General features: G+C 34.3%; 1 protein-coding gene across 8 annotated transcripts in view; it reads right to left on the bottom strand.

Annotated features, from left to right (window-relative positions):
* Positions 1–21,695, bottom strand: part of DYNC1I2 (dynein cytoplasmic 1 intermediate chain 2) — a 52,649-nt gene extending 30,954 nt beyond the window's left edge. For 2 of the 8 annotated variants that reach the window (XM_036858227.1, XM_036858230.1), the window contains exons 1-5: positions 21,290–21,432; positions 20,106–20,222; positions 17,630–17,747; positions 6,710–6,800; positions 2,083–2,142 (exon numbers count right to left, since the gene is read on the bottom strand). In XM_036858227.1, the coding sequence (XP_036714122.1) occupies positions 2,083–2,142; positions 6,710–6,800; positions 17,630–17,747; positions 20,106–20,213 (377 nt within the window). In that variant the 5' untranslated portion in view covers positions 20,214–20,222; positions 21,290–21,432. Of the gene's footprint in view, positions 1–2,082; positions 2,143–6,709; positions 6,801–17,629; positions 17,748–20,105; positions 20,223–21,155; positions 21,265–21,289; positions 21,433–21,535 lie in introns of those variants that run through there. The other 6 variants (XM_036858231.1, XM_036858235.1, XM_036858228.1 and 3 more) reach the window with 5 other exon arrangements.
* Positions 21,696–26,745: the final 5,050 nt, after the last annotated feature.

The raw sequence follows: 26,745 nt of genomic DNA, 5'->3' as shown, positions 1-26,745 counted from the left end.
ACAAATGATACATTTTAACTACATCAAATAATGTTACTTTAGAAAAGTAAGAATTAAACACTGTATATCCAACAGTGTAATTTAAATCCCTGTTTTATTCAAGAAATTTTAAATGAACAATTGGCTTTATTTTAACAAAAGAATTAGAAGGTAGCAAAAACAAAAGATATTTCCGAATCATTCAAGGTGTTTATTTTTCACTTTAAAAAGGCAAATAATTTAGTTTCTTAGAACAAATGTGTGGGTAATAACAGTGTAAGAGGAGAGGAATTTCAGAGTAGACTGCTGAATACGGTTGGTTATGAGAACTGTTTTTAGCAGGGATACGATTCTGGACATTTTTTCAAGAGTCAAATATGTGGATCTCACTCAGACCACATTTAGTTCACTTCACCATCAGAAAACTTCAGCTTTAAGAGTGAGAAAGAGGTTTCTGTTGAAAACCGTTTTTTCTACTTATACTCTGCAGAAATGGAGAATCATACAGTCAATTTAGGTTTTAAAATAAAATATTTAAACTTTAAATCTCTAATCTCTGCATGGTCAACATGGTCCTTGATTCACATATGGACAAACTATTGTGCAAACATTTTAGACCTAAACTAAAGCCACGTATCTTTTGAATATCATGAAATTACTAAAGTCACTTCTGTTTTAAATAGGGGGGAATACATTCTTTTCTGACAAACAGAAGAAGAGACTTGTGGCTATTACAGTAGATGTCTAAATTCTAAACCAAATATAGCATGCTTCCAAACTCCCAAAGTTCTCAATGATGAATCTGTCTTAAAAGAATATCTAGTAAAAACAATGGTGGAACTTCCAGAATATAAAGGAGGATATCTGAAATATATATATACACACACATATATATATATCATTGGTAATATAACAACTTTTTTCTTATATAAACATCCTTTTCAAAATCCTGTACAAAAAAGTTTAATAAAATTAGTACATTTAAAGAATTAATTTTCTCTAAGGTCCCAAATGTGGGCCATAAGAAATTTTTAATGTGTTTTCTACCTTGGGAATATCTAGCCTTAAAGAAAAAAAAAAGCATAATCAAAGAATTAAATGGGAAAATTTAAGTACATTTGAAGTAATCTAGTATTCTAAGAACAAAATATGAAATAAGAAACTTTATATTCTGATATTTAAGATGTAAACCATATGACAAGTAAGTCACTCACATATCTGATAAAAAACAGTGAAGCCAACATTAGGAACAAGTTACTAATTTGAGTACATATAGGGTTTAATAGATAAAAATCACAATACTAGAACAAACAAACAAAATATTCTAAGATTTAGGGAGGTAATACCTCAGTTAACCAAAGCCACTTTTACTGAGAACAAGCAAGCAACTGGGGGTGGGGAAGCCTCAGGGCAGCCAAGAGAGAGGCCTACCAGCTAATGTACAAGAAGCTCATATACTTTTCTTATATGGCCTAATTCAAGGCTTATTAACTCTTAACTTTAGACAGAATTCCTAAAGGTGTTGGTCATATGTTTTAGAAGCTGCAAAATATCAAGGGAAAAGAGCTATCTGAGTCAGGCACAATGGCAGCAGCAAACATTTACAGTTTGCATTGGAGACTAGAATAAATAAATGAATGAATAAATGAATTAATGAGTAAATCAAGAGCAATCTGGAGCCAGGTGTAGAAACCAACAGCTCTGTTCCTCTCAAAACCTTAGAAATCATCAGGGAATTTTAATATAGGAAAATAAATTAATATTCATGTTGAGTAACCTAGAAAAGGTTCAATTACATGTAGCGTATTTATTAGAAAAAGTTTGGGAAGTTTGTAATACATTGTAGAAAAACTTACATCAAAAATATAGAAATAATAAAAGTAATTTGGACATCTAAATGGGTAGACTTAGGGTACCTCTAAAATCAGATACATAAAATATGTCTTTCACAAATGATAAGAGGATAAATGAGGTGTCACAATAAAATATCACTCTTCAAAGTATTACCTGAATATTAGAAATTTAAGCAAAATAAAATTAGGACAATTTCACAAAGAATCAAATTAATTATAAAAGAGGGAAGGTAATAAATCTATTCAATACCCCAAATCGGAATCTGAGTGAAGCTGAAGAACTGATGGATCTGTATCCCAATGCAGCGTCCTAAATGGTTGTAGGACAACCATGAAGCATTAGCAAAAAAGGCCATAAGTTAGTCAAGCAAATACATTCTATGAATAGCTAAAGTACGGTTCACAGTTAAAACCCACATGTTCTGGTTAGTACAAAAAAACACCAGGTATCACTCAATGCTCTAGTGCATGCAATAAGCATAATATGGTTAAAGATGCAAACATACAACCTAGAATAGTTAAAAGACAGTATTTTCAGATTTTGGGAAACTAATATTGCATAATAATGGCTAAGAACAGCCAAAACATTAACATCCCAAATAACACATTATTTTTGGATGATAACAAGCTAAGCTATAAAAAAAACAGTTGAAATTTTAAGTTTCCTAATGAAAAAAACATTAGTAAAAACATCTTAGTTAACATATTATAATCTTGCCCAAAGCATTAAATGTGTGCAGGAAATTGTCATATTGGTAAAGGAAATGAGTCAACACATAAGCCTTTCGGTAAGAAAACCAAAGACTATTCCACTGGGATACAAAATAGCTAAAGTTTCCAAAATGTGACCCTTATGTAATTTATGGGTTAAGCACTGCCTTGGGCTTACATGTCATCTGCTTTAGAAAGCAGCTAAAGATTTCTGTCTCTAGGAAAAAGTAGATTATTTCCCCCAGGAAAAATATTTTATGTTCAAAGGATTTACCTAAACTAACTAAACTTATGGAGAATATCAATCCTAAATAAATATTCGGTTGTGTTTTAGCCTTGCCTATTGGGTAAACAACTTACATGGGATCTTTTCCAAAAGATTTAAGGAAAATTTAGTCATTACTAGAATAAAAGCTACTTTATGACACTGGTACTCTTGTAAGGTTAGAGATGTATAAGATAATTATGTACAGTACTGTAAGATGCTCATAGTCCCTATTAAAAGGTTAAGCACAATACATTCGGTGCTACCATCTTAGTCAAATATATTTGTTTCTCACATATATAACAAATTATAATATACAACTAAAACTGCTATAATACTTAAATACAAGAAATGATTTCTATACTTGCCTCTACAATTTATCAGTAAAAGCAATCAGATGAACTGAACTAGAGAAATCCTTCATTTTAAAAATATAAAGAAAGATCTTGGGATTTAAATGGTATTGTGTGTACGCAAAGAAGGAAGAGGCCACAGTGAAGATTTACTTTATACTAAGCATTGAACAGAAACAAACTTAGGCTTTGTTAAACCAGAAGGAGTTTTATGAGATGCTCTCCAAAGAATGTTCTGTACATAGCCTTTACATTCTTTAAGAGCTCTAGCTGTTACCAATGACATAGAGCTCCTTGTTGAGGATGTCATTTTAGTCTAAAATCAAGTAAAACTCTACCTCAAAATAGAACCAGTACTGAAAACACATGGCACAACATATGGGATTATATTTATTAAAGGCATCTGCAGACATATAAAGTAAAATTTCAATATAATCCTGAGACATATAATCAAAAGCCTAAGAGATAAACTGATCAAGAATGGAAAAAAGGAACAAGAGGCATGGATTACTCAATTGAGTAACTGTCAACTAAATTTTAGAGATAACAGAAGTGACTAAGAAAGTGAACTAACATCTTAATGAAATGCAACTTCCCAATCTGCAAAGTTAGAGAAATATCATTTTTCATGGCCTCTTATATATTTATTCATAAATTACCACCAGGCCCAATAGAAATTTTTGGCATTTAGTAATAGTGATTCAGATGTTTTGATATCATACTTGGTAATGTCTAATATGTTTTTTCCTACTCCCTAAGTGTAGTAATCTTAGACTGTCTTGGCCAGCTAATGTAAGTGTATAGGTTTACACCTCTCACACATCTTCATGCATTTTCCTGTTTATTCTTTATCATCATGCCTGCTCAATGGAAGTTCATTCTGTTCGTTCTCAGACTCCAGCATTCTTTTTAAAAGCCACATATTTTTAAATGCTATTGTTTCACTGCCAATAGCACCAATTAATCAACAATATTAATCATCTATTATGGAATCCATAGTTTTCTACTGCGTGTGTATACATATATATTAGGCAGTGAACATACTCAGCCCTCCTGAAAATTAACAATTAAAAATGAGTCTGTGCTCACTAAAAAGATATCAAGTCACCTCATTTAAAAAGAGAATTTATTTCCTCTCCTGTTAAACTTAAAAGAAACTAATTTTCTACTCATTCTCTAATAAAAACAAATACCCCTAAAGATATTTAAATACCTGTTTTCTTGTTTTACATCTTATCATTACAAATCTACACTATAAACACAAGTTAGCACACTATTCTTAGGATTTTTCAATACAGTGAATAGCATCTTTAAATTAATGATGTAAATTAATGAACACTAGAATGCAAGTTTCCCAAAGGCAAGGACCAGGAACATTATTTTCTGTGGTAACCTACAGCATTTAACATTAAATTGGCAATTCAATTAATATGTATTCTAACACAATAAATATTTTTCTTAACAGTTATTTACTTCCTATACCAATTTACAATATTCCAATGGGTCTCTCTAATAATCTCTAGGTTTTCCAATGAAACTTGGGAGGACATATTTTAATTCATACAGATGTTACACAGTATTTTTTAAAGCAAACTTGCTGATGTTGCATTAAAATAATCTTTCTACTCCTATTCAAAATCAAGAACAATGAGTTCAGAATTAACACAGTAGAGTATCTGCATTAAAGTAATATATAATATCAAATAAAGAAATTTTTAAAATACCTTTTTTTTTACCTTGGGAAATGTTTTTATTATGGTAATGTATAAGGGGAAAATAAAACCCTTCTCTTGAAAATGCCACCTGTTTACTAGCAAAGGAATACTAACATATTTGCATAAGAATACAGAAGAACGAAAGTATGAAACAAATTTAGCCTTTGAAAATGAATTTAGACTAAATAAATTTAGTTTGGAAAAAACTAAAACAGGTTTGGAAAGCACATCTCAAATTCAGACTGGTCAGCCTTTTGTGCCTTCTAATTATTAATGACAACCTGATTATTCAGAAACTGATTAAAGTATTGAGTTTATGGATTAGCTAGCCCCTTTGCTTCTTTTTTCTTGCCTTGTCTTTTAGATGCTCATTACTTGTAACTTCAATCAGAGGTGCTTGGGCACAATGAAGATAAAACTTCCTAGTTTATTTCTCATTAAAAGGTGTGTTGAAGTTTTCCTGAGGAGGACATTTAACTTCCTAGACCAAAATAAGGATTCTAAATAAAGATTCTAAACTAGCTATGTTTAATCTCATTTCAGCTGCCGTTAGAAGTCAAAATGTAAGATGCTGTTAAACAAAGACTTGGTATTATTGTGTGTGTGACAAAGAGAAGTAATAATACTTTTCTCAGTATGATCTTTGGAAAGAAGCTGAAATCTTACTGAACTTTTGAAAATCAAGTCCCAACATGTGGGCAGCATCCTAAAACAAACATGAAATATTGTTTTATAAGGAAGACCCAAGTTCAGGAAAACTTGGCAGTAAACTTTTTTTTTTAATTGAGGTATAATTGACATATAACATTATATTAGTTTCAGGTATATAACATAATGATTTAATATTTTTATATATGGTCAAATGATCACCACAATAAGTCTAGTTAACATCCGTCATACATAGTTACAAAATTTTTTTCTTGTGATTTTTTCTTTCTTTTTAAGACCTGCTCTCTCAGCAACTTTCAAATATACAATACAGTATTGTTAACTACAGTCTCCATGTTGTACATTATATCCCCATGACTTATTTATTTTATAACTGGAAGTTTGTACCTTTTGACCCCCTTCACCCATTTCACCCACCCCTCACCCCCTTCCCCCACCTCTGGCAACCATCAAAAATTTTAGAAATGAAAATAAAAATGAACCAATCTGTTCTCTGTTATCTATGAGCTTATTTTGTTTTATTTTTTAGATTTCACAAATAAGTGAGATCATACAGTATCTGTCTTTCCCTTTTTGATTTACTTCACTTAGCATAATACCCTCAAGCCAGTAAACATTCTTTTTAAAAATTCTTTAAATTTGTTATTGAAGCCAGTAAACACTCTTAATGTTTCCTTAGCAGTTATTCCTTATTCTTGATATTTTATGCATTATTATTTTCTACCTTAATTAGAAATAGTGACTTAATGGAACAGAATTAGGCTGTTTAACTGAATTGTTTAGATTTTCAACTACTGAATGGAAATTAAGCATAATACAGTAGAGAGGTTTTACACTATCTGTACCCAAAACATTCACATAATAACCAATACAAAATTTGCTTAAACAGAAAAATAATTTTAATGAATTACCACTTCTATTTTTAATATAAAATAATCAGCATAAAATCAGTTAACTAGTCAGTACTCAGTTAATCAAGTGTGACAGTAAAATATTGTTTAAAAAAATTTCCCCCCAATTTACAACAAACAATTTCTGTGCCATTTAGATTTCAAAATGTTAGGACTAACTCAACATAACTATTCAGAGTCCCTGTACAGCACTGACAGTATCTGGGCACTAAATGCATTCTATCATTAAAATACTGAAAGAAAATTACTGTACCTAGATCCCACTGCGCCATCTCCAGAGTCTTGGCTTCCAGCTTCGCTTGGAGTGCTCACAGATTTGGAGGATGGAGACATAGGAGGAGGGACTAAATAGTGAAATAGACAGGTATCCGCTGTTACTACACGGAGAGGTTGCTCAGCTTATGACGTTTCAAAAGTAATTTAACATGAAGTAATTAACAAAAAAGAGAAAATAATGGCAAACCAAAAAACAAAAGTACATGAATGAAAATGAACAGTAGAAAGAAGAGGAGAAAGACAAAGTTAACAATGCATGCTGACGATTCATGCAATTTCTCTGGCAAAATGCATTTGGGCTTTATATTTAAAAAAAAAAGCAAGATTATGGAAGGATGCATCTTCATCTCGGCCAACACCAAATGTGGGTACTAATTTTCAAAGGAGAGCATTCCTTCTCCCTTTTCTAATTCTTTGCTTTTAAGATCACCAGATCATTTCTAACTAGTGTCAAATCAAAACTCTGAATTTTGCTTCAGAAGTCATTTACTGTCTGATTTTCTGAGATTTATTTTAAAATGTTCATTTTTGTCAATTTTTTCTTTCAAAAAGAAATTGATGTCTTAAATGATATTTTCCCCTCACCAAAAATAAAAAGGGCCAATTTAGAGAAATGACTATCACTAAAGGAATGGCTCCTTTAAAAGTCCATTAGTTTCCAGCAATTTGGGTGAAAAATGCAAACAGGCCATAAAACAGCATGCCTTCTAGACATGATGCATAACATAAAGTGATGCATGCAACTTAAACAAGGCAAGACTTAATGGTAACGTCCTTACCCCAGTATTCAGAAAAAACTGAAGTGTACAGACAAAGATACAGACACCCAAAATATTCTTAATCCCTTCTTATAGAAAAATACACATTTTTCATAGTATATAAAACAAACAGCAAATGCTTTCCCCTAACTTGCCACTTTTAACATTATATACCAACAGCTGAACGTGTGTATTTCATGCTATTACATTTGTAAAACATTTTGATTACCATTGCAGGGAGTATAGGAGGATCATCACTGCCATCTTCTGGTTAAATTTTACCATAAATGACCCCAACCCCAAGCATCTTTTTAAAATAATTTTTCAATGTACAATATTAAGTGACCAATATATTTTATGTTGTGCTGCAAGCCCTTCTTTTAATAGTTTACTGAAAAGAAAGTAAGTTCCTAGTTATAGAGAAACCAATCTAAAGAAATATGTATTTAATTAAAAGTCTGTGTTTTTGGAATAGTCACATTCACTGAACCCTTAAAATTATGTTTAAATGTTTATACATGCTTCAGTAAAAACAGTGGGTTTGCTCATCTAACAAAATGCACAAGTATAGTATGATGAATTACATCTTAAACATAGATACAAAACTGATCATCCTTATTTTTCAATGCCAAATTCTACTGGAAACCAATAATAAGATTAGAAGAAAAAAAAATCATAGCTAGAATGTTTGTTTCCTGAGATACAGTGGTTAATTCTTGCTCAAATTTCAAAAGACCATAAAAACATAATAAAAGGTTTCTAATTTTGTGATTAAATCTCTCAGAAACAATGCTAAAACCAGATTGCCTTCATATAATTCACATCATGATACCACTGTGCTAGGGGCTGCATATATAACTCGTAGCTAAACATGACTTGTATCTGAAGTAAAAGAATATTAATGTCCCCTAATTTCTCTTAGGTTACATTTTTCCTCATCTTTTTGTCCAACACTCACTGTGAGGCTTCCCCTAGGCGTCTAAGTTCCAACTGATACAGGATAGTGGTTTGTCTACTACACTGTAAGCACAAATATGTTTATTAAATTATTTAGTATAAATTACTAAATATTTAGTAGTATAAATTTACTACTAAATATTTAGTAGTATAAATTTAATAAATTTATACTACTACAATGTTTTCATATTAAAGATTTCCAAAGAAGAAATTTTGAATTCTTTAAATTACAAAGTTAACTTCAGGCTTAGGAAAATAATTTTTCTAAGTATACATATAGGAAAGATTTGAGGAAAATAGTAATATTCCTATCAATCTAATTATTTGTGATAAATTATAAAATTCTTTTCCAGTTAATGTTTTCTCCCCTTTCTGGTGACTTCAAATATCTATGATTCCACTCAATATGTTCATCACCAGTATCTTAATTGATTAAGACTACATTAAAAGAAAAATACGTTACCTCAAATCCTTTATGAAAACAGGTTAAATAGTAATTATACATACATAAACACACTAAACTAGCCAATTCTCAAAAGTTTCAGAAATAAAAAATAAATTACATGGGTGATGCAACCAAATTATCACAGTTTCTCAGCCAGAAGCAAGATAAATCACCATAACTTCAAATTGGTAATTAGATAAAAATCTCCATCCCAGAACTATATTCTTTCAACCAAAGACAGTTTTCAAGCCAGCTGGTAAGAGACTCATTAAGGACTCAATGTTGTTATCTGGCCCACCAAATTCATCTTTCAATAATAAATAATCTATACCACAGAAGGGACAAACCTAGAAAAAGAAAATTACTATCACTGAAAAAGGAGGAATGGTAATAGGAAAAAAGGGAAAGGTAGCGTTATTTGGTGACTACCATATTTTAACCCAATTAGTCTAGAAAAATCAAAGCATACAGTAATTGCACAATAAGGCAATGTCACTATATTCCCAGACTCCAATAAACGACCCCCCAAAATGAATAAAAGCATGCATTCAGGGAGGTTAAAAAAAACCTAAATAACTCATAGTCTCTCAAATCTCAGAAAGGGCTTAATTCTAGAGTTCATTTTTAAAGATGGTTTAAGAGTACAATCAGCTTTAGAAATAACGTAAGTTATTATTAATTAGCTTTCGCCAAATATCTGAGATATGATTTGCATAGTAAGAACAGTGATTCAATCAGATTACCTTTACTCCACAGTTCTGTATATAAAATAGCCTAAAACAAGGCTTTAAAAATGGTACAAAATAAAAGATTTAATATTAACATATACGAGTTAATCATGTGAATGTTTTTAAACTTCTTAGAAGTTTAGAGCAAAGATACCTATTTCTTTCTTAGAAAACCAAGGAAGAAATGTAAAGTAAACTGAAAGACAGATCTACACCATGGCATTCACTGATCATGCAAGTAATACTGAAAGGCTGTGACTCTGATTCTTTAGGACAAAAAGACAACCAAGAACCAAGAAGGCCTTTCCTGCTAGCTTAGATCTTGGCCTCCCCCAAAGATATAAAATTAACACTACTGCCATTTGGCCTGTGAAGGAACAACTAGAAATTTTACAACCACAAAGGACCTGGGAATGTATCTAGATTTAGAAACCAGAGTTAAGTTTGAGTCAACCACTCAGAACTATACCAAAGTCTCAGAGATGAACAAGGATGGTGCACAGCTCAATTACTTTTTAAGTAGAAAAAAGTCTCTAGCAAGAAGGGGCTCTTGCCAGGAAGAAGAACCTAGAAAAGGTGGACAGCCAAAGAAAGTAAATGTAGGGAGTGGGAGTATTGGCAGAGCACAAATGGGAAGAGAGAGCTTCTGAGATAACCAAAAGTTGTGAGGCCTCTTGTAGCTCATCTATCTATGATACTCAGCACTCAAACATAGTCCGAGTTACACAGTAATGCCCTCTTGTGGATACAAGTGCTCCTAGGCTGGAATATTAACATTTAAATATCTGTTTAAGTTTTCATACTTACTCTTTTTGTCCTGAAAGATGATGCTTTAAACCTCAATTCTCTGACACAGATGTAGAGAACAAACGTATAGACACCAGGGGGGAAAGTGGCGAGGGGGGCGGATGGTGGTGGTGTGATGAATTGGGAGATTGGAATTGACATATATACACCAATATGTATAAAATGGATAACTAATAAGAACCTGCTGTATAAATAAATAAATAAAATTCAATTTAAAAAATCCTTAATTCTCTGAAATATTAATTTCTCCCTTTCATATGACACCTTCTCCTGATAACTTTAAATATCCTCCCCTTACCTCACCTAAATGTTTCCTTTATTCTCTTCAATGTAATTCAGAGCATCAGATAAATTTTTTTAAAAGAAATTAATAAAAATAAAATTTTATAGTATTAAAATACTATAAGGAACTGTTCTTAAAAATAGGCTAAACTTGAAAAAATGACTTGATAACATGGAAATCATTCTATCTAAAAATCAGACTTACTAGTTAGAGAAATAAGTGCTAGGGATGTGATGTACAACATGATGACTACAGTTAACACTGCTGTATGATATATAGGAAACTTTAAGAGAGCAGATCCTAAGAGTTCTCCTCACAAGGAGAAATTTTTTTTCTTTTCTTTTTATTGTATCTATGAGATGATGGATGTTAACCAAACCTACTGTAGTAATCATTTCACTATATATATAAACCATCATGCTGTACACCTTAAACTTACACAGTGATGTATGTCAGTTATTTCTCAATAAAACTGGAAAATTCAGATTTAAAATATTCAAAAGTTATAAGGGAGGGAAATAAATGAAGCAATACTTATTTTGACTACTGAACTTATTTTGTTTATTCCTAATAAAAAAAATTGATTATCACACTAATCGATGTACTGTGCCCTACTGATACAGACTCAGGCTACAGAGTAATGGACAAAACCTGTTTTCATCTCTTTACAAGATGGTTAAAACAGTAGTTACACATACAAAAAGAGATTCACTTTATTTATTTATTTTTTGATCATCAGTGTTTACTAACTCCACATTTGATAAAACATGTCTTGAAAGTTGTGCTTAAAATTAACTTTCTGAAGACTGGCCACTTAAATTTTGTTAAAAAAAAAAAAAAATCAAGCCATACTTCTTTAGTGAAATATTCAAATTTCAATTTCCACTATGCATTTTCCTGAAATTTAAACAAGATTTTGTTGTTATTGCTTTTAAAGCAGATGGCTTTTATTTGGTCTTACCAGGTGGAAAGACACATGACCTAATAATAATTGAACAAACATTTATGTGTCTAGTCTGTGCTGGACACCAGGGATAAAAATGTAATATACTGTCCCTGCTCTCAAGGATGTCTGACAAAAAACAATCAAAGGATCAAATAAATAAGAATCTACCAGCAAAGAGAAGCTAAGAGAGGTTTTATTAGCTGTCTCTTTTTTAAAAAACGAATTCTTTTCAGCAGAATTTTTTTTAAAAAGGGAAAATGTCCATTTTAGGTAAAACCAGACTGATGCTTTTAATAAATCCTTTTGAATATTTTAGTGGTGTTTTTATACTTACTTCTACAATTTAAAAATATTTAATAAATACATTTGTAGTGAAAAGAAAAACAAGTATCCATCCTGGGTCATGATATAAAATGTATTTTTATTGTTACTGTCAAGAAAGTTTGATAGCCACTGCTTTCACCTGTATCCTGTATTCTCCAGGCTTAATTTTCAATAAAATACTGGAAAGATCTTTAGACATCTGTGAGAAAACAGAAGGTGGAAAACTGCACAACTCATTTCATGATGCTACTATAACCATTATAATAAAACCAGACAAAATACAGTAAAAGGAAAAAAACTATAGGTCTGACTCTCTTATGAGTATAGATGAAGAACTCCTAAATAAAATATTAGCAATATATAAGAAAAATATTCTCATAACTAAAATGGGTTTATTCCAGAATGTAAGCATGCTTTGAAAACCTACCAATATAAATTATCATATTAATACATCAAAAGGGAAAAAAAAAGCATATGATCATCTCAAAATATTAGGAGACCTATGAGTCTGTCGTACATATTTTGGTGATTTTAAAGGATGTCGAAATTCTTTGTGAATGTGGGCTGGACTTAGTGACTCTCTTCCCATAGACAGAATGTGGCAGAAGCAATGTCCTCTGACTTCCAAGGGTAAGGATAAAAGGATAGCTTCCTTCCGGCTCTCTTTGTCTTTGGATTGCTCACATTGGGAGAAGCCAGCTGACATGCTGCAAGGATAAGGATACTCAAGCAGTTAGTTCTATGGAATGGCCCATGTGGATAGGAATTCAGGCCTCCCACTAACAACCAACACCAACCTGCTGGCCATGTGACTGAGCAAATCACATGGCCAGTAAAGCAAATCCTCAAGCCCCAATCAAGCCTTCAGACGACTAGAGCTCTGACTGACATCTTGACTTCAACCCCATGAGAGACCCTGAGCCAGAACCACTGAGCTAAGCTACTACCAAATTCCTGACTGGCAGAAACTGTGAGAGATAATAAACGTTTATTATTGTTTAAAAAAACTATCAAACCGATACAAAAATAGAAAACTTGAATGGACTATAACCATTAGAAAAACTTGAAACAGTGAGTAACTCCTGCTCTCCACTATCCTCTGGGGAAAAAAGCATAATCTGAGGCAGTTTTACAGTTGAATTCCACCAAGTGTTTAAGGAACAGGTAATATCTATCTTTTACAACTGTTCTACAAAAGAGCAAAAGAGAAAGCTATCCAATTTATTTTAAAACCACAACCATGGTGGCCACTGAACATGAACAGCACAAGAAAATTATAGGCAAATTTCATTTATGAGCATATATACAAAAACCCGAAATAAAATATTATATAATCTATTCTTTAAATACATGGAAAAATTCATCTGCCACACCTGGATGTGACTACTAGTAACTAAAGTGAAAAAAATTAAGTATGTTTTTTGCTTTCTAACAGGAAATGCATTCAGGGTAACCAAATAGCCCTAGTTAGTGATGGAAACCTCCCCTTTACAGAAGAATTTCAGTCAATAAATGTAGAAGGAATGATGGAATTATAAAAATAATTTTGCAACTCCTAATTAAATAACTGATTTAGAAAAGATTCATCAATAAGTATTAAAACTAGTTGGTAAAAAGTTGACAGAGAAATGAATATTTCCATGGTACCAAAGTATCACCTCCAGATATTACTTGCTAGTCCAAAGGGAAAAAAAGTAACTACAATGGAGAAGCCTGGCTGTCACAATTGTAACCCAGCGATCAATCTCAGCATCACTGATAACAACCCAGACATATGTGCTACTGATGTGACACAATATGAAGTACACAGAATCATCTATGAGATCTTCTTGCCAAAGATGTTCAACCTGAAGCTAATCAAGTTTTTAAAATCTAATTTCCAGTTTAGAGGAAATAATAAAGGATAGAGGAACAAAAGCTTAAATGTGAGAAAACCCTCAGAAAAACCCAAAAGGAGAGACATTCTAGAGACCAATTGGCCCACTCTCCTCAACCAGTCGATGACATGGGGCAAAAAGGAGTATGTGTGTGGAGGATCTTCTAGATTTAGAAAGACTAAAAACATACAACTAAATGCAACATATAGTGCAGGAAGGTTTTCAGGGGAAACTTAAGAAACTAATTTTTTTTGAAGGGAAGAAAAATTTTGTGAAGCTATGGCTATTTTGAAAAAGATGGAAAAAGAAGGGGTCATTTTCTATATAAGAAATTAGAATATACTAATATAGAGCCACAGTAATTAAAACTGTGTTAATAGTATAGAATCAGACAAATGGGTCAACAGTGAACATACAGAGCCCAGAAATGCCCATGAATATATGAGAACTGACTGAATGACAAAGTTGGCATCAGATTATCAGTGGGGGAAAGATGGACTATTTAACAAATGGTACTGAGAAAATTAGGTAACTATATGGAGAAAAATTAGGTTGTATCCCTACCTCATATTATATTCAAAAATATAACACAAATATCTAAAGGTGAAGGCTAAAATAATAAAGAAAATGTAGGAGAATATATTTGTATCCTCAAAGTAGGAAAGGATTTCTTTTCAACGAAAACCAAAAAAAAAAAAAAAAAAAAGTTATAAGTGGTAGATCTGACCATTATCAAAATAAAGGATGTGAACATATCAAAATGAAGGATTCTGTTCAATAGAAGATACTATGATGGAAGCAACCTAAATGTCAATTGACAGAGGAATGGATAAAAAAGATGTGGTACATACATACAACGGAATATTACTTAGCCATAAAAAGGAACAAAATAATGTCATTTGCAGCAACATGGATGGACCTAGAGATTGTCATACTGAATGAAGTCAGACAAAGACAAATATCATATGATATTGCTTATATGTAGAATCTAAAAAAAAATGGTACAAATGAACTTATTTACAAAACAGAAATAGAGTCACAGATGTAGAAAACAAACTTATGGTTACAGGGGCTGGGGAGCGGGGTGGAAGAAAAGGGGAGGGATAAATTGGGAGACTGGGATTGACACATACACACTACTGTATATAAGATAACTAATATGGACCTACTCTATAGCACAGGGAACTCTTCTCAATACTCTGTAATGACCTATATGGGAAAAGAATCTATAAAAGAGTGGATATATATATATGCATAACTGATTCACTTTGCTGTACAGCAGAAACTAACACAACATTTCAAATCAACTATACTCCAACAAAAATTAACAAAAAAAATACTATGAACAGTTAGTAGATGATAGACTAGGAGAAGGTATTTTTTAAAAGACTAAAACAGACAAAGAAGTCCTCCCTTAAGTATACAAGGAATTCCTACAGCAAGGTAAAGAACCCTAATAGTAAATGGGCAAAGGATATGAATATGCAATTCGTAGAAGGGAAAATCTGAATGGTAAATAGATATATGAAGAAATAGTCAATCTCACTGTAAACAGATAAATGTATATTACATTTTGACGTACTACTTTACACTCATCAAGTAGACAAAAATTAAAAAGTTGGATAATATCAAGTTATGTGGATATAGTGAAACAGTTACTTTCTCATCCACTGGTAGCAGGAGCGTAAACTTACAGTCATTCTTGAGAGTGGTATGTAGAACCTAATAAATGTAAGTCAGCCTACACACAATAACATAGCAAGTCAATTCCTCAGCATACGTTCCAGAGAAACTCTTCCACAGTCCTTTCAAGGAAAAAGAATATATTCTTTGCAGTGTTGCTTGGGATAGCAAAGCAAAGAGACAGAAGCAATCTAAGTGCCTATCACTGGGGAACAGATAAGTAAAATATAGTATATGACAGAATATTATGTACCAGTCAGAAGTGAATAACTAGATCTATATATAACAACGCAGGTAAACCTCAAATACAATGCTGCTTGAAAAAAAGGAAAAAACAGAGTGAGACATATAGTACAATGTCATTTATGTATATAAAACATACACACTTAGATATATGAAATCTTAAAAAATGTCAACACATGTTGGACAGATCAAAAGGACATATGTTTAAAATCCAAGAATGGGTACTTGATGCAAGACTGGAAAGGACAATGGAATTGGAGATGGGAAATGAGGGAGAAACACACACACACACCACACCACACACACACACACACACAAACTAAAGAACAGTCTTTCAAGAACAGGTGATGGAGGTGGGCCATAAACTGAGAAACTTGAGCAAGTGAATTTAGTGAAACTAAAGTCCTAAAAAGAATAGAAAAGGAAAACAAAAATCCTACAGGAAAAAAGGAGCTAAAAGCTCAGAAAAAAATGATCACTTTAAGACTATATAGCTGGGCTTCCCTGGTGGCACAGTGGTTAAGAATCTGCCTGCCAATGCAGGGGACACGGGTTCGATCCCTGGCCCAGTAAGATCCCACATGCCATGGAGCAACTAAGCCCATGCACCACAGCTACTGAAGCCCGCACGCCTAGAGCCCGTGCTGTGCAACAAGAGAAGCCATCGCAATGAGAAGCCCGCGCACCACAACGAAGAGTAGCCCCCCTCGCCACAACCAGAGAAAAGCCCGCGCGCAGCAACGAAGACCCAACGCAGCCAAAAATAAAATAAATAAATTTATTTTTTAAAAAAGGACTATATAGCTAACAAGCAACTTGGTTTAGTTACTAGGGTATTTTTTTTAACAAGATAAAAGTGTTCTAATTCATTTACTTTTAAAATTGCAATATGCCACGGAAGCTTATTAAATAAAGACAGAAAAATTAAAGTACTTCAGTCTTCAAATTTTACCAATAAGGAAAAGGCAAATAAGCTGAAAGAAATAACAATGAAGCCGACCATGAAAGTAACCAGCTTTTTCATCTTGAAACCTTTTAGAAATTGTAGCTCTAAGACAGTTATGCTGCAGTTCACAATAGGCATACAGCAGATACTACTTCTGGTATTTGTCCCCTGGACTAGATGGAATTAGCCCACAAACTAACCCTGAAATTTTAGGTCCTTAAATGACAAAGGCCATGTCAAACTAAAATACTGTGTAACAGCACCCAGCTCAGAATTATTTTAAGTAAGTATTTAATGCTTTCTTATATGAAACCAGATTGTTCTCAATACCTCTATTATTTCAGCTTTTTGGTCTAGTATTGCTTTAAAGTGAACAGCCCAGAAAAAGAATAAGAATAAGTCAAACTGCTGCCAAAATAAGCTACAAATATTATTTCCCTTACTAGCATTGAGAGCAGAAGGCTATAAGCTTCTCCTTCCACTCCTATACCTTTGAATATTGACCTACTTTTAGAACTTTGATTCACTATACCTCTCTTCGACCTATAGAAAGGATTATAGAGTTAAGATGAGTAATCACAGTCATTTTTGAGCTTAATATAGTATGGCACAGATAACTTGTTCAACAAACGTTTGTTGAAATAGATTACTGATTTACCAAGAAAAGTCAATTGGTTTATGTTAATAAATATAGTCTTGCAGCTCTTTGAACAAACCAAATAACTATATATTAGCACATCTGAAAAAAGTCAATTCCAAATAAATTATAAGATTAATAATTTTTAAGAGACACAAATAAGAAAAATATACAAAATACATTAAATCAACTCATCTCACGTATGTCTGGGCTGAATAAGATATATGCCTATCTCTTATAAATGGATATATTCTTATCCTTACCAATGGGGGATTCTGGAGTTAGCCCCATGCTTTGAAGCAATGCTTCAGCTTCTCTTCTTTTTTTTTCAAGATCTGATTCTTCTTGCACAGGAGCAGCTGCTTCCTTCTTCTGATCAGTCTAAATTTTTTAAGTTAAAAATTTAAGTTTACATATGGTATGAAACATTTCTGTTTGCAAAAAATATAAATTTTTAAAATAACATGCTAATACTGTATACTTCTGGAGGTGGACTTAGTTTTGAATACACATTATAGTCATTAAATGAAAATCATTCTCAATAGAGTTTTAGTAAGAATCTCCAAATGATATGTATTAAATTGATCCTTTAAAAAATTTTTTTAAATTTATTTATTTTATTTATTTATTTTTGGCTGCACTGGGTCTTTGTTGCGGTAAGCGGGCTTCTCATTGCAGTGGCTTGTCTTGTTGCAGAGTACGGGCTCTAGGCACATGGGCTTCAGTAGTTGCGGCACGTGGGCTCAGTAGTTGTGGCTCGCAGGCTCTAGAGCGCAGGCTCAGTAGTTGTGGCGCACGGGCTTAGTTGCTCCGCGGCATGTGGGATCTTCCCGGACCAGGGCTCAAACCCGTGTCCCCTGCACTGGCAGGCAGATTCTTAACTACTGCGCCACCAGGGAAGCCCTAAATTGATCCATTTTTATACGTAATCAAGGAGTTCTCACAAAAATTTTCTGAACAGATAAATTCAAAAAGTACAGTCAATTTCTATTTATTTACAATATGAAATTGCTATCCATGGTCAGGAATTGTGGAAATCTCACAAATACATAAATACCACAACATTATGAATAAAAAAAAAAGACTGAATCATTTAAGAGATAACAAATTTTAAGTAAATGAACAATTTGATTCATTGAAAAAGTTCAAGTACCTCAAACTTCTTTATGAAGTTTTCATTGTATTTATTCAACTTTATGTAAAGGATGTTTGTCAAAAATTCATCTGGAGACAGGTTTTGTTTTTATTTTATAAACTATAGGTCTTATTTTTATGATGACAAACACACGGTTTGGTTTGGTAAAATTAAAATTTACTCTTGCATAGCACAAAACATTTTTTTGTTATTGAAATTTTTGCCTACATTTATTTCAGCCATTTATAGTTTTAGCAAAATCTTCCAGTTAAACTAGATAAGCCTCAATACTCTCAGATCATCCAAAACATCTCAAGTGAAATTTAGGCCTTCAAGGAAAAAGTTTTATGTATACACCTCAAAAGTCTATTTCAGCTAGACAACTATTACTCATACAATCGTCTGAGGTAAATTTTGTTAGTCATAATATTCTGATACCATTTTAACTTAAAGAAGTCATCAGAAAATTTCATCAAAATAGCCAAACAGACTATACTATCAAGTAGACACTTTACCTGTATATAACAATATATTAGTAGACTCACTGTTTAATAGTATTATAATTGTAATGTCTCTGGTAATGTTTGATAACCTTTAAATCAGATATAAAGCATGTAATAGATATCCCTTAGGGCCACTTATGGCCATCTTTAGAAAACAAAAACCAAATTTGCCCTCAACCCTGAAGGGTTTAAGGCTACACATACTAGTTTGGAATGGCTCTGCCAGTCTGACTCATGCTTCTATCAGTTAGCTTTTAATCAAATAGAGAACTTAAAGGTCCAACCCTCTTATAATAATGGATCACAAAAAGGTTCAGAATAAACTAGAAAATTCTTCAAGTACAGGCCTTTACAGTATCACAGCAATGCCGCACATAAATTGTACCTCCAGTTTTTCTTTTTCCCTAAGAGATTCCTAGAAGTCTTGGCTATTGCTTAGGCTATCACATAGAAAAACTTGGTACTAATGTCACACTTAGAACAAACTATCTTAACACTGGCCATTTAAAACATCTATGATAAAAGTATACAAATCTGCCTAAACAGTTTCCATAGAGATAAATGTACATTTCAATACAGGAGAAATTAAAATATCTCCTGCTCAGGGTCAATGTATATTTGCCATACATGAGGAAGTGGTGATGCCAAAAATCAGAAGATGCAAGTACCTAGTCCACATTTATGATAGTATCAAACCCACTACTTGGTAAAGATATTCCAATGACTAACTCATGATAAAGGAGATACGATCAATTAAATAATCCCCTAATCAATTAATAATCTATTCTATATTTCTCTTTGCCATTACTTATTCCAACAACCAGCAGTTCCAACGAGTAAAATATTCAGATAAGTTCAAAGTCCAAACTAAGTTATGATGTATATGCCATGTTTTATGAGCTATTACAAGGCAGATGCCCCTTACTTTATATAATAAACATATCCCTAGAAGACTAAATATGCATATTGAACTTTTCACCTAAAGTGCTATATTTGCAGTCACAACTGCTGGAATTTTAACTATTCTGAAAGTATTACATAAAGGTATGAGTACTTAAAATCCAATTATTTTATATTATCTTTAAAAAAAATCAAACGTACTTCCTTTTTTTTCCTTTCTTCTTCTTTCCTCTTCTTTTCCTCTCTTATTTGAGCCAACCGCTGCTTCTTACGTTCCAACTCTGCCTTTAATTCACTTTTGTCAGACATGTTTGCGACCTTAAGAAGCATATAATCATTTACAATCATCATTACATTGGTAAAAGCAGCACTCTTCAAAAAAAATTAGTCTTTCAAAAAGAGAACTGTCTCGAGAGCCCATGTAGTTCAATGCTATCTAAAGAGAACATATAAACTCTACTTTTAAAATAACGGAAGCATATATATTACTACGACCTGAAAAAAATTATCAATATAAACAAATGTATATAAGAAATAAATACCCAGAATTGAGCATAGTAACTAGCACCAGTAAGCTCTTTAATGTTCACATGCTCAAATTCAACACAATGTCTCTGGCTCTTAGAACAGAGGACACGGGTTGGCATTAAAAGCTAAGCTATATGACACAGATCAAATCTGCTATTAGAGTTTTGCATTCATCCCTAGAAATTTGATATAACAGGCGGTCACACAGAAAATTTCTATAAATTCTAAAACTACCATGTAATACTAATACTAAGAAGAAGCAAAACACAAATATTACCATCAATAACTATTAAATATACTTTACGTATGTTTTTAGTCAAAGCCCAACAACAAAGTCTGATCGGATAACTACATACAGCTGACAGGTCCGCTCAACCTCCTACAGGCCGGAGCCTCCATGACTGACACGTTCACTTTCTTAAAACTCCAAGGAAGAGAAAGTCTCAGGAATTTTGTGCTACAACCTCCGCGTTCGGGTACTTTCCAACACACACCAAGTAAAGGAAAACGCTGTCAACGCGAGTAATAGCGACTTTTATTTATAAAATGGAGCAAGGCGAAAAGGAGTCACTTCTCCCCTGGGGTCACGGCCAAGAGGGAGCGGTGCAGGATAGGTCCGGGGGAGGGGGCCTCGAACTAGCCTCGAGGCTCCTCGGGGCACCTCCGGAGGGTCCAGAAGGGAAGGGAGTGGACTCGTCTCCCCTGGCCTCCTTGTCACCGCACCTGGCTCTCACCGCCTCTCCTTCCTGAAGCCCGGCCCGGGCGGCGCTGTCAGCAGGAACTCCCAAGCCGCCCTTAGAGTCCCGACGTGAGACACCGCAGACAGAAGGGCCTAGAGGGAAGGACAGTCAACCCACCTGTCAGGTGGTGGGATGGGGAAGAGTCCGCCTGCCAGCAACTTCCTAGTAACGTCCCTCTCCTTTGCCCCCAAAGGCAACAGTCGCGGCCACTAGCTCCGCGGCTTCCCCAAGCACACAAAGAGGGATGGGCGGCGGCTGCTACGGCGAGAGCTGAGGGACAAATGGCTTCACCACAACGAGGTCGCTCCCAGAAAGAAAGGGAGGCGCCCTGCTGCGGGGAACTGTAGCCCCTCTGTGACTTACCTGTGTAAAGCAGAAGCCGAGAGATGAGACAAAGAACCCGCCCAGGGTCCCGAAGTGTTTCCGCTTTGCCAAAACCTGTAAGACTAAGCCTAATAGCCTGGGGCTGGGTAAGCAAACAGCCACCTCGCCTTAAGGATTGACTCGACCAGGGAGAACTACAAGCCCCAGCTACAAGGAAAACCTGCGTACGGCGAGCAATGCACTCTGGGAGTCGTGGTCAACGGTAGTCGCAAAGTATGCTGGGACATGTAGTGTTCCATAGTCTTTCGATTTCCCACTTTGAGGCCTTCCTTCAAGATTCCAAAGAGAAGCTTCCAGCAGTTCTCCTTAATGTAGTCTTGTCCGCTGGTCATTGCTCACAATGTTGTATGTGTTATATCTTAAGATCTTTGACTCAACATTGGCCGAATGTTTAAGAAGTGTTATTTTCAAGTGGTGAACCTATGTATTACACTGAACATTTGGTGAACACTTTCTAGGATATTTATACCAGTATTAGAAAAAAAAACGCCTTATAGAGGTTTAAGCAAAATCTAGAATACAAAATCTAAATTTTGAAAATGTAGTGTAACCTCATTCTGTCAAAAAAATGTGAGAAATTGTCTTTAATTAGAAAAAGATTTGTAAATCTTTACTCAGTTTTCACTAGTGTTCGTGGTTGTAAACTTGCTTAGCTGGGGTGTTACAGTTATGAAAATTAGCAAGAAAACCTCTGATTCCTGTATTTCCTCCCAAATTTCTTTAAATTTAAGTTTCTTTAAATATTCCATGTACACATGGAATATTTATTTGAGCCTGCAAATAAAATAACTGTTGCAATCAATGAATCAATAAGAATATGTTAATCAGCATAGCAAATAATTCCTCAGTGTTTTGTTGCAGTGTGGTAGGTAGCATTTGGGTTTTATCTCAAAGAATTTTTTAAAAGAAAGCATTTCATACTATTGGAATCTAAACCAAGCAAGAAGGTTTCCACAGTTTTAGATGTTTTTAATATACAAAAGTTATTGGAATATGAATTTACCAGAAATGTGTGGATTGATACACATTTTTTAAATTTTTATTTAAAGAATTTAAAGCATTATTCAGCAAGAATTAAAGCTGACACCAAAGCAATGTCTTTCTTATATTCTAGAAGGACATTGCCCAAGTCTAGGAGTAATCCTAGGTTTCAAAATCTAAGTCCTTGGGCCTGTGTCTAGTCTTTTCCTTGTCTTGCTCTGCCTATATACAAGATAAATATCTCAGAAATAAATTTGAGAAAGGAAATCCTTCAATTCCAAGACTTTCCCCCATAACCTAAAATTTCAAAGAGCTTTATAACTATACTCCCTTTTTGTTTTCTTTCTTTTTTGTCCTAATATTTAGTTTTCATTTATTAATTTGAAGAATTGTTATTGATTACCTATTGTGTGCCAGGAACGGTAAGAGCTAAAATGCATATCTCTGTTCTCAAGGGGGAAGGACAGTTGGGACACTCAGTTCAACTAAGTATTATGATGGGATTAAGTAGGGAAGTGATGGAAAAACTCTGAAAAATGAAATGTTCAGGAGGAGGTGATTCCAGAGCTAAGTCTTTGATTCTGGAAGGTTAAGTAGAAGTTGGCCAAGCAAAGTAGATGCATAAGGTTGCCTTAGGAAGAGGAAAGAATATGGCCAATGTACAGAGGAGGTATGAGATCAGGGACTACTGGAGAATCTGGAAATAATTCAGAATGGCTGTAGGCTAAGACAAAAACTGGGGAAATGAAGCCATAGGCAGGGGTGAAGTCACATATTCCAGTTTAGATTTAGTCCTGAAGATGATGTGAATCCACTGATAGATTTTAAGTAGGAAAATGGTATGATAAGTTTAGCATATCAGACAACTGACCTTTTGAAGTGTCTGAGGAAAAGCTGGTGTGCTGGTATTTTCTATTTGGCCCTTGGACTCATTTCCTGCCCTTCTCTGCCAAGCTCATGCCTCTGGGGGTTGACCTCATCTACTTTGAGGTTGGGTTTAATGAAAGTGAGGCTTAGGTAAGGTTATCAGAAGGCAGATGGAAAGTGAAATTGGCACTTCTTCCCCACTCCTTCTCTCCTTTGATGTTATATCTCTAGCAGTAGCTTCATCCCTCCATGACTACAGCTCCTGCCAGGTGGCCCCTCCTCTATTGCTCTGCCTTTCACTGGGCTCTGGAAACTTTATCTTCTCTCATTGTCTCTTTATCTTCTCCTCTGTCTCTAAGTGTTTCATCAACTCTTATTTGCTCCCTTACCCCTGCTAGCCCCTTTGCAACTGATCCTTTCATTAAAAGACCTTCATTTGAACTATTTGAGTGAACTCTGCTTCTTGCTGAGACCCTTATTGATCCTGCTTGGTTGGAAGGATGGGATATGGAGAGAACAGGCAGAGTAGAGACTAGAAGCAGGGAATGCAGTTGGAAGGCTTTTGGATGGAACCAGAAATTACATGTGTATGAGCCAATGCATTAGCAGTGGGGATTAAGTAAAATAGATTAAAGAAATATTAACATTGTGTAAGACTTTTACAGCAATAAAGCAGACTACCCCAACTGACCTTCCCACTGAAAACAACTAAAAATGAGGATAAAACACCTTCTTTCTTGCTTCAAGAAGTTGGCAAGACAGTAAAGAATACTTAGGATAAAAGAAGGTAGGAATCTTGAGGGCATTTACCTAACCTTGTGAATTTTCACAGCTCTGTAGGGGTCAGAACATAAAAGACAAAGCCCAAGGCCTACTCTAGACTGGGATTTTAAAAAGAAACCTCCAAACACATCCTTGATATAAGAAATCCACTCCTACTCCTGAAGGACTGCCCAACAACTTTGCCACTGAGGTGGGTGGGAATAAAGAGGCAATTCTCTGAGAATGTGCAATCACAAATGGGCCTTCATGTGGATTTTCAGCCTGAAATGTCAGTACTTGGATGGTTCGTAAAAACACAGATGGAAAATTTTGTTTAAAGTTGTCCCAGACTTGTCATGTACTCAGGTGCCTAGGAGAAGCAAACATGAATCTTTTTTATAGGAATCCATCCTTATTCCAGGCTTTGGAGAATTCTACACAGACAAATTTTAAGAAATTTGAGCTCAAAAATCACAAAACACATGAAGAAAGAAGGCACCAAAAGCAAGAGCCAACCAACTAAAACAACAGATAGCAGAATAAGACCCACAAGGACTTCAGATATTGGAATTATCAGACACAGAATATAAAATAAGTAAGGTTAACATGTTGAAAAAAATTAAAGAAGGAACTTAAAATATGAGTAAAACAGAAGATTGTTAAAAGAACCAACTGGAACTTCTAGAAATCAATAATGTAATAACTGAAATTAAAAACTCAATAGATGAGTTAAACATAGCTAAAGAGAGCAGTATTGCCCTTACACAGCATTGGACACTATACTTTGGAGAATGTGCAGGCCTTCATCCAGCCACAAAAACTCTGCATGGCTAAGGATATGGTAAGTCACACAGAATCTATATGCCCCCTTCTGGATCATACTTCTGCTACCAGGGGCCCTGAAATTCCCAGTTCAGATGGCCCCAAGCCTGCTTCCGGTTCCTCATGCAGACCTCTTCCTTAGGTCTCTCCCCCTGAGAGTAGACTGTGCCCTCAGGGGGTGGCCAGGAAATGGCTCTCATGGGACTATGGATGGAATTACGATTTGTAAATTGGGTGTCTAAATGTGTACATTTGATGTCCCTTGCAGTGTGGAATGGAGCTGAGGAGAGAAGACAGGAGTTTGGGGTTAAGAGTTAGGAGTTAGCTCTCCCTATGCCACTATATTATAGGGCAGAGCTCTAGGTATCCAAGAATTTTAAATTCAAACTTGGTCTTTGTCAAGATCAGAGGATGGAATCTATTTTATTTAATACTTTATTAGCTTGATTGCTAACTTTTATATATTTATATAGTATGTTGCCTTCCATTTGTACTCTTTCCCAGGGTCCTAGAAATATTAGGAACAGGTCAAGAAGAGAATATTTGTGTATTGGAAGATAGTACTAAAGAAACCATCCAGAATGCAATATGGAGAGAAAAAAAGATAGTATGTTAGAAAGATTTAGAATCATGGCAGATAGGAGAAGTAGGTCTAATGAGCATGTCATGAAGTTCTAGAAGGGAAGGGGAGAGAGAGTAGAGCAGAGGCAATTTCAGATGTAAAGACAATTTTCCACAACTGGTGAAAATCACCATTCCACAGATTCAAGAATTCCAATTAGTTGCAAACAGGATAAATGAAAAGAAATCCAGAACTTGACACAGCTGAATATAACTGTAAAAAACAAAAAACAAAACAAAACAACAAAAAAATCAATCCTGAAAATAACCCAAATATCCACCAACTGGTGAATGGATAAAATTGTAATATATTCATACTGTGGAATACTACTCAGCAACAGAGAGGAATGAACTACTCATATACACAATGGCATGAGTGAATCTTGAAAACATCATGCTAAGTAAAAGAAGTCAGACATAAATGACTACTGATCGCATTTCTATGAAATTCTAAACAAGGCAGAATCCTAGACAATGACAAAAAGCAAATGAGGGGTTGCCTGGGCTGGGATGGAGAGAGTGACTAATTGCCAAGGAGGCAAAAGGAAACTTTTGGAGTCATGGAAGTGTTCCTGTGGCTTTGTAGTATGTTTTGAAATCAGGAAGTGTGAGACCTCCCACTTTGTTCTTTTTTGAGATTGTTTTGGCTATTTGGAGTCCCTTGAAATTCCATATGAATTTTAGGATAGATACTTTTATTCCCGCAAAAAAAGGACATTGGGGTTTTGGTAGGGATTGTATTGAATCTGTATATCGCTTTGGGGAGTATTGCCATTTTTTTTTTTTTTAACTTTTAAACCTTTAGCCAGACTCATCAAGAAAAAGAGGGTGAGGGCTCAAATCAATAAAATTAGAAACGAAAAAGGAGAAGTTACAACGGACACCACAGAAATACAAAGAATCATAAGAGACTACTAAAAGCAACTATATGCCAATAAAATGGACAACCTGGAAAAAATGGACAAATTCTCAGAGAGGTATAATCTCCCAAGACTGAACCAGGAAGAAATAGAAAATATGAACAGACCAACCACAAGTACTGAAATGGAAACTGTGATTTAAAAACTTCCAACAAACAAAAGTCCAGGACCAGATGGCTTCACAGGAGAATTCTCTCAAACATTTAGAGAAGAGTT

Source organism: Balaenoptera musculus, chromosome 7 (genome assembly GCF_009873245.2).
Source record: "Balaenoptera musculus isolate JJ_BM4_2016_0621 chromosome 7, mBalMus1.pri.v3, whole genome shotgun sequence".
Lineage (NCBI taxonomy): Eukaryota > Metazoa > Chordata > Mammalia > Artiodactyla > Balaenopteridae > Balaenoptera > Balaenoptera musculus.
The sequence above is the reverse complement of the archived record's forward strand: the minus strand, read 5'-3'. Positions and strand labels throughout refer to the sequence as shown.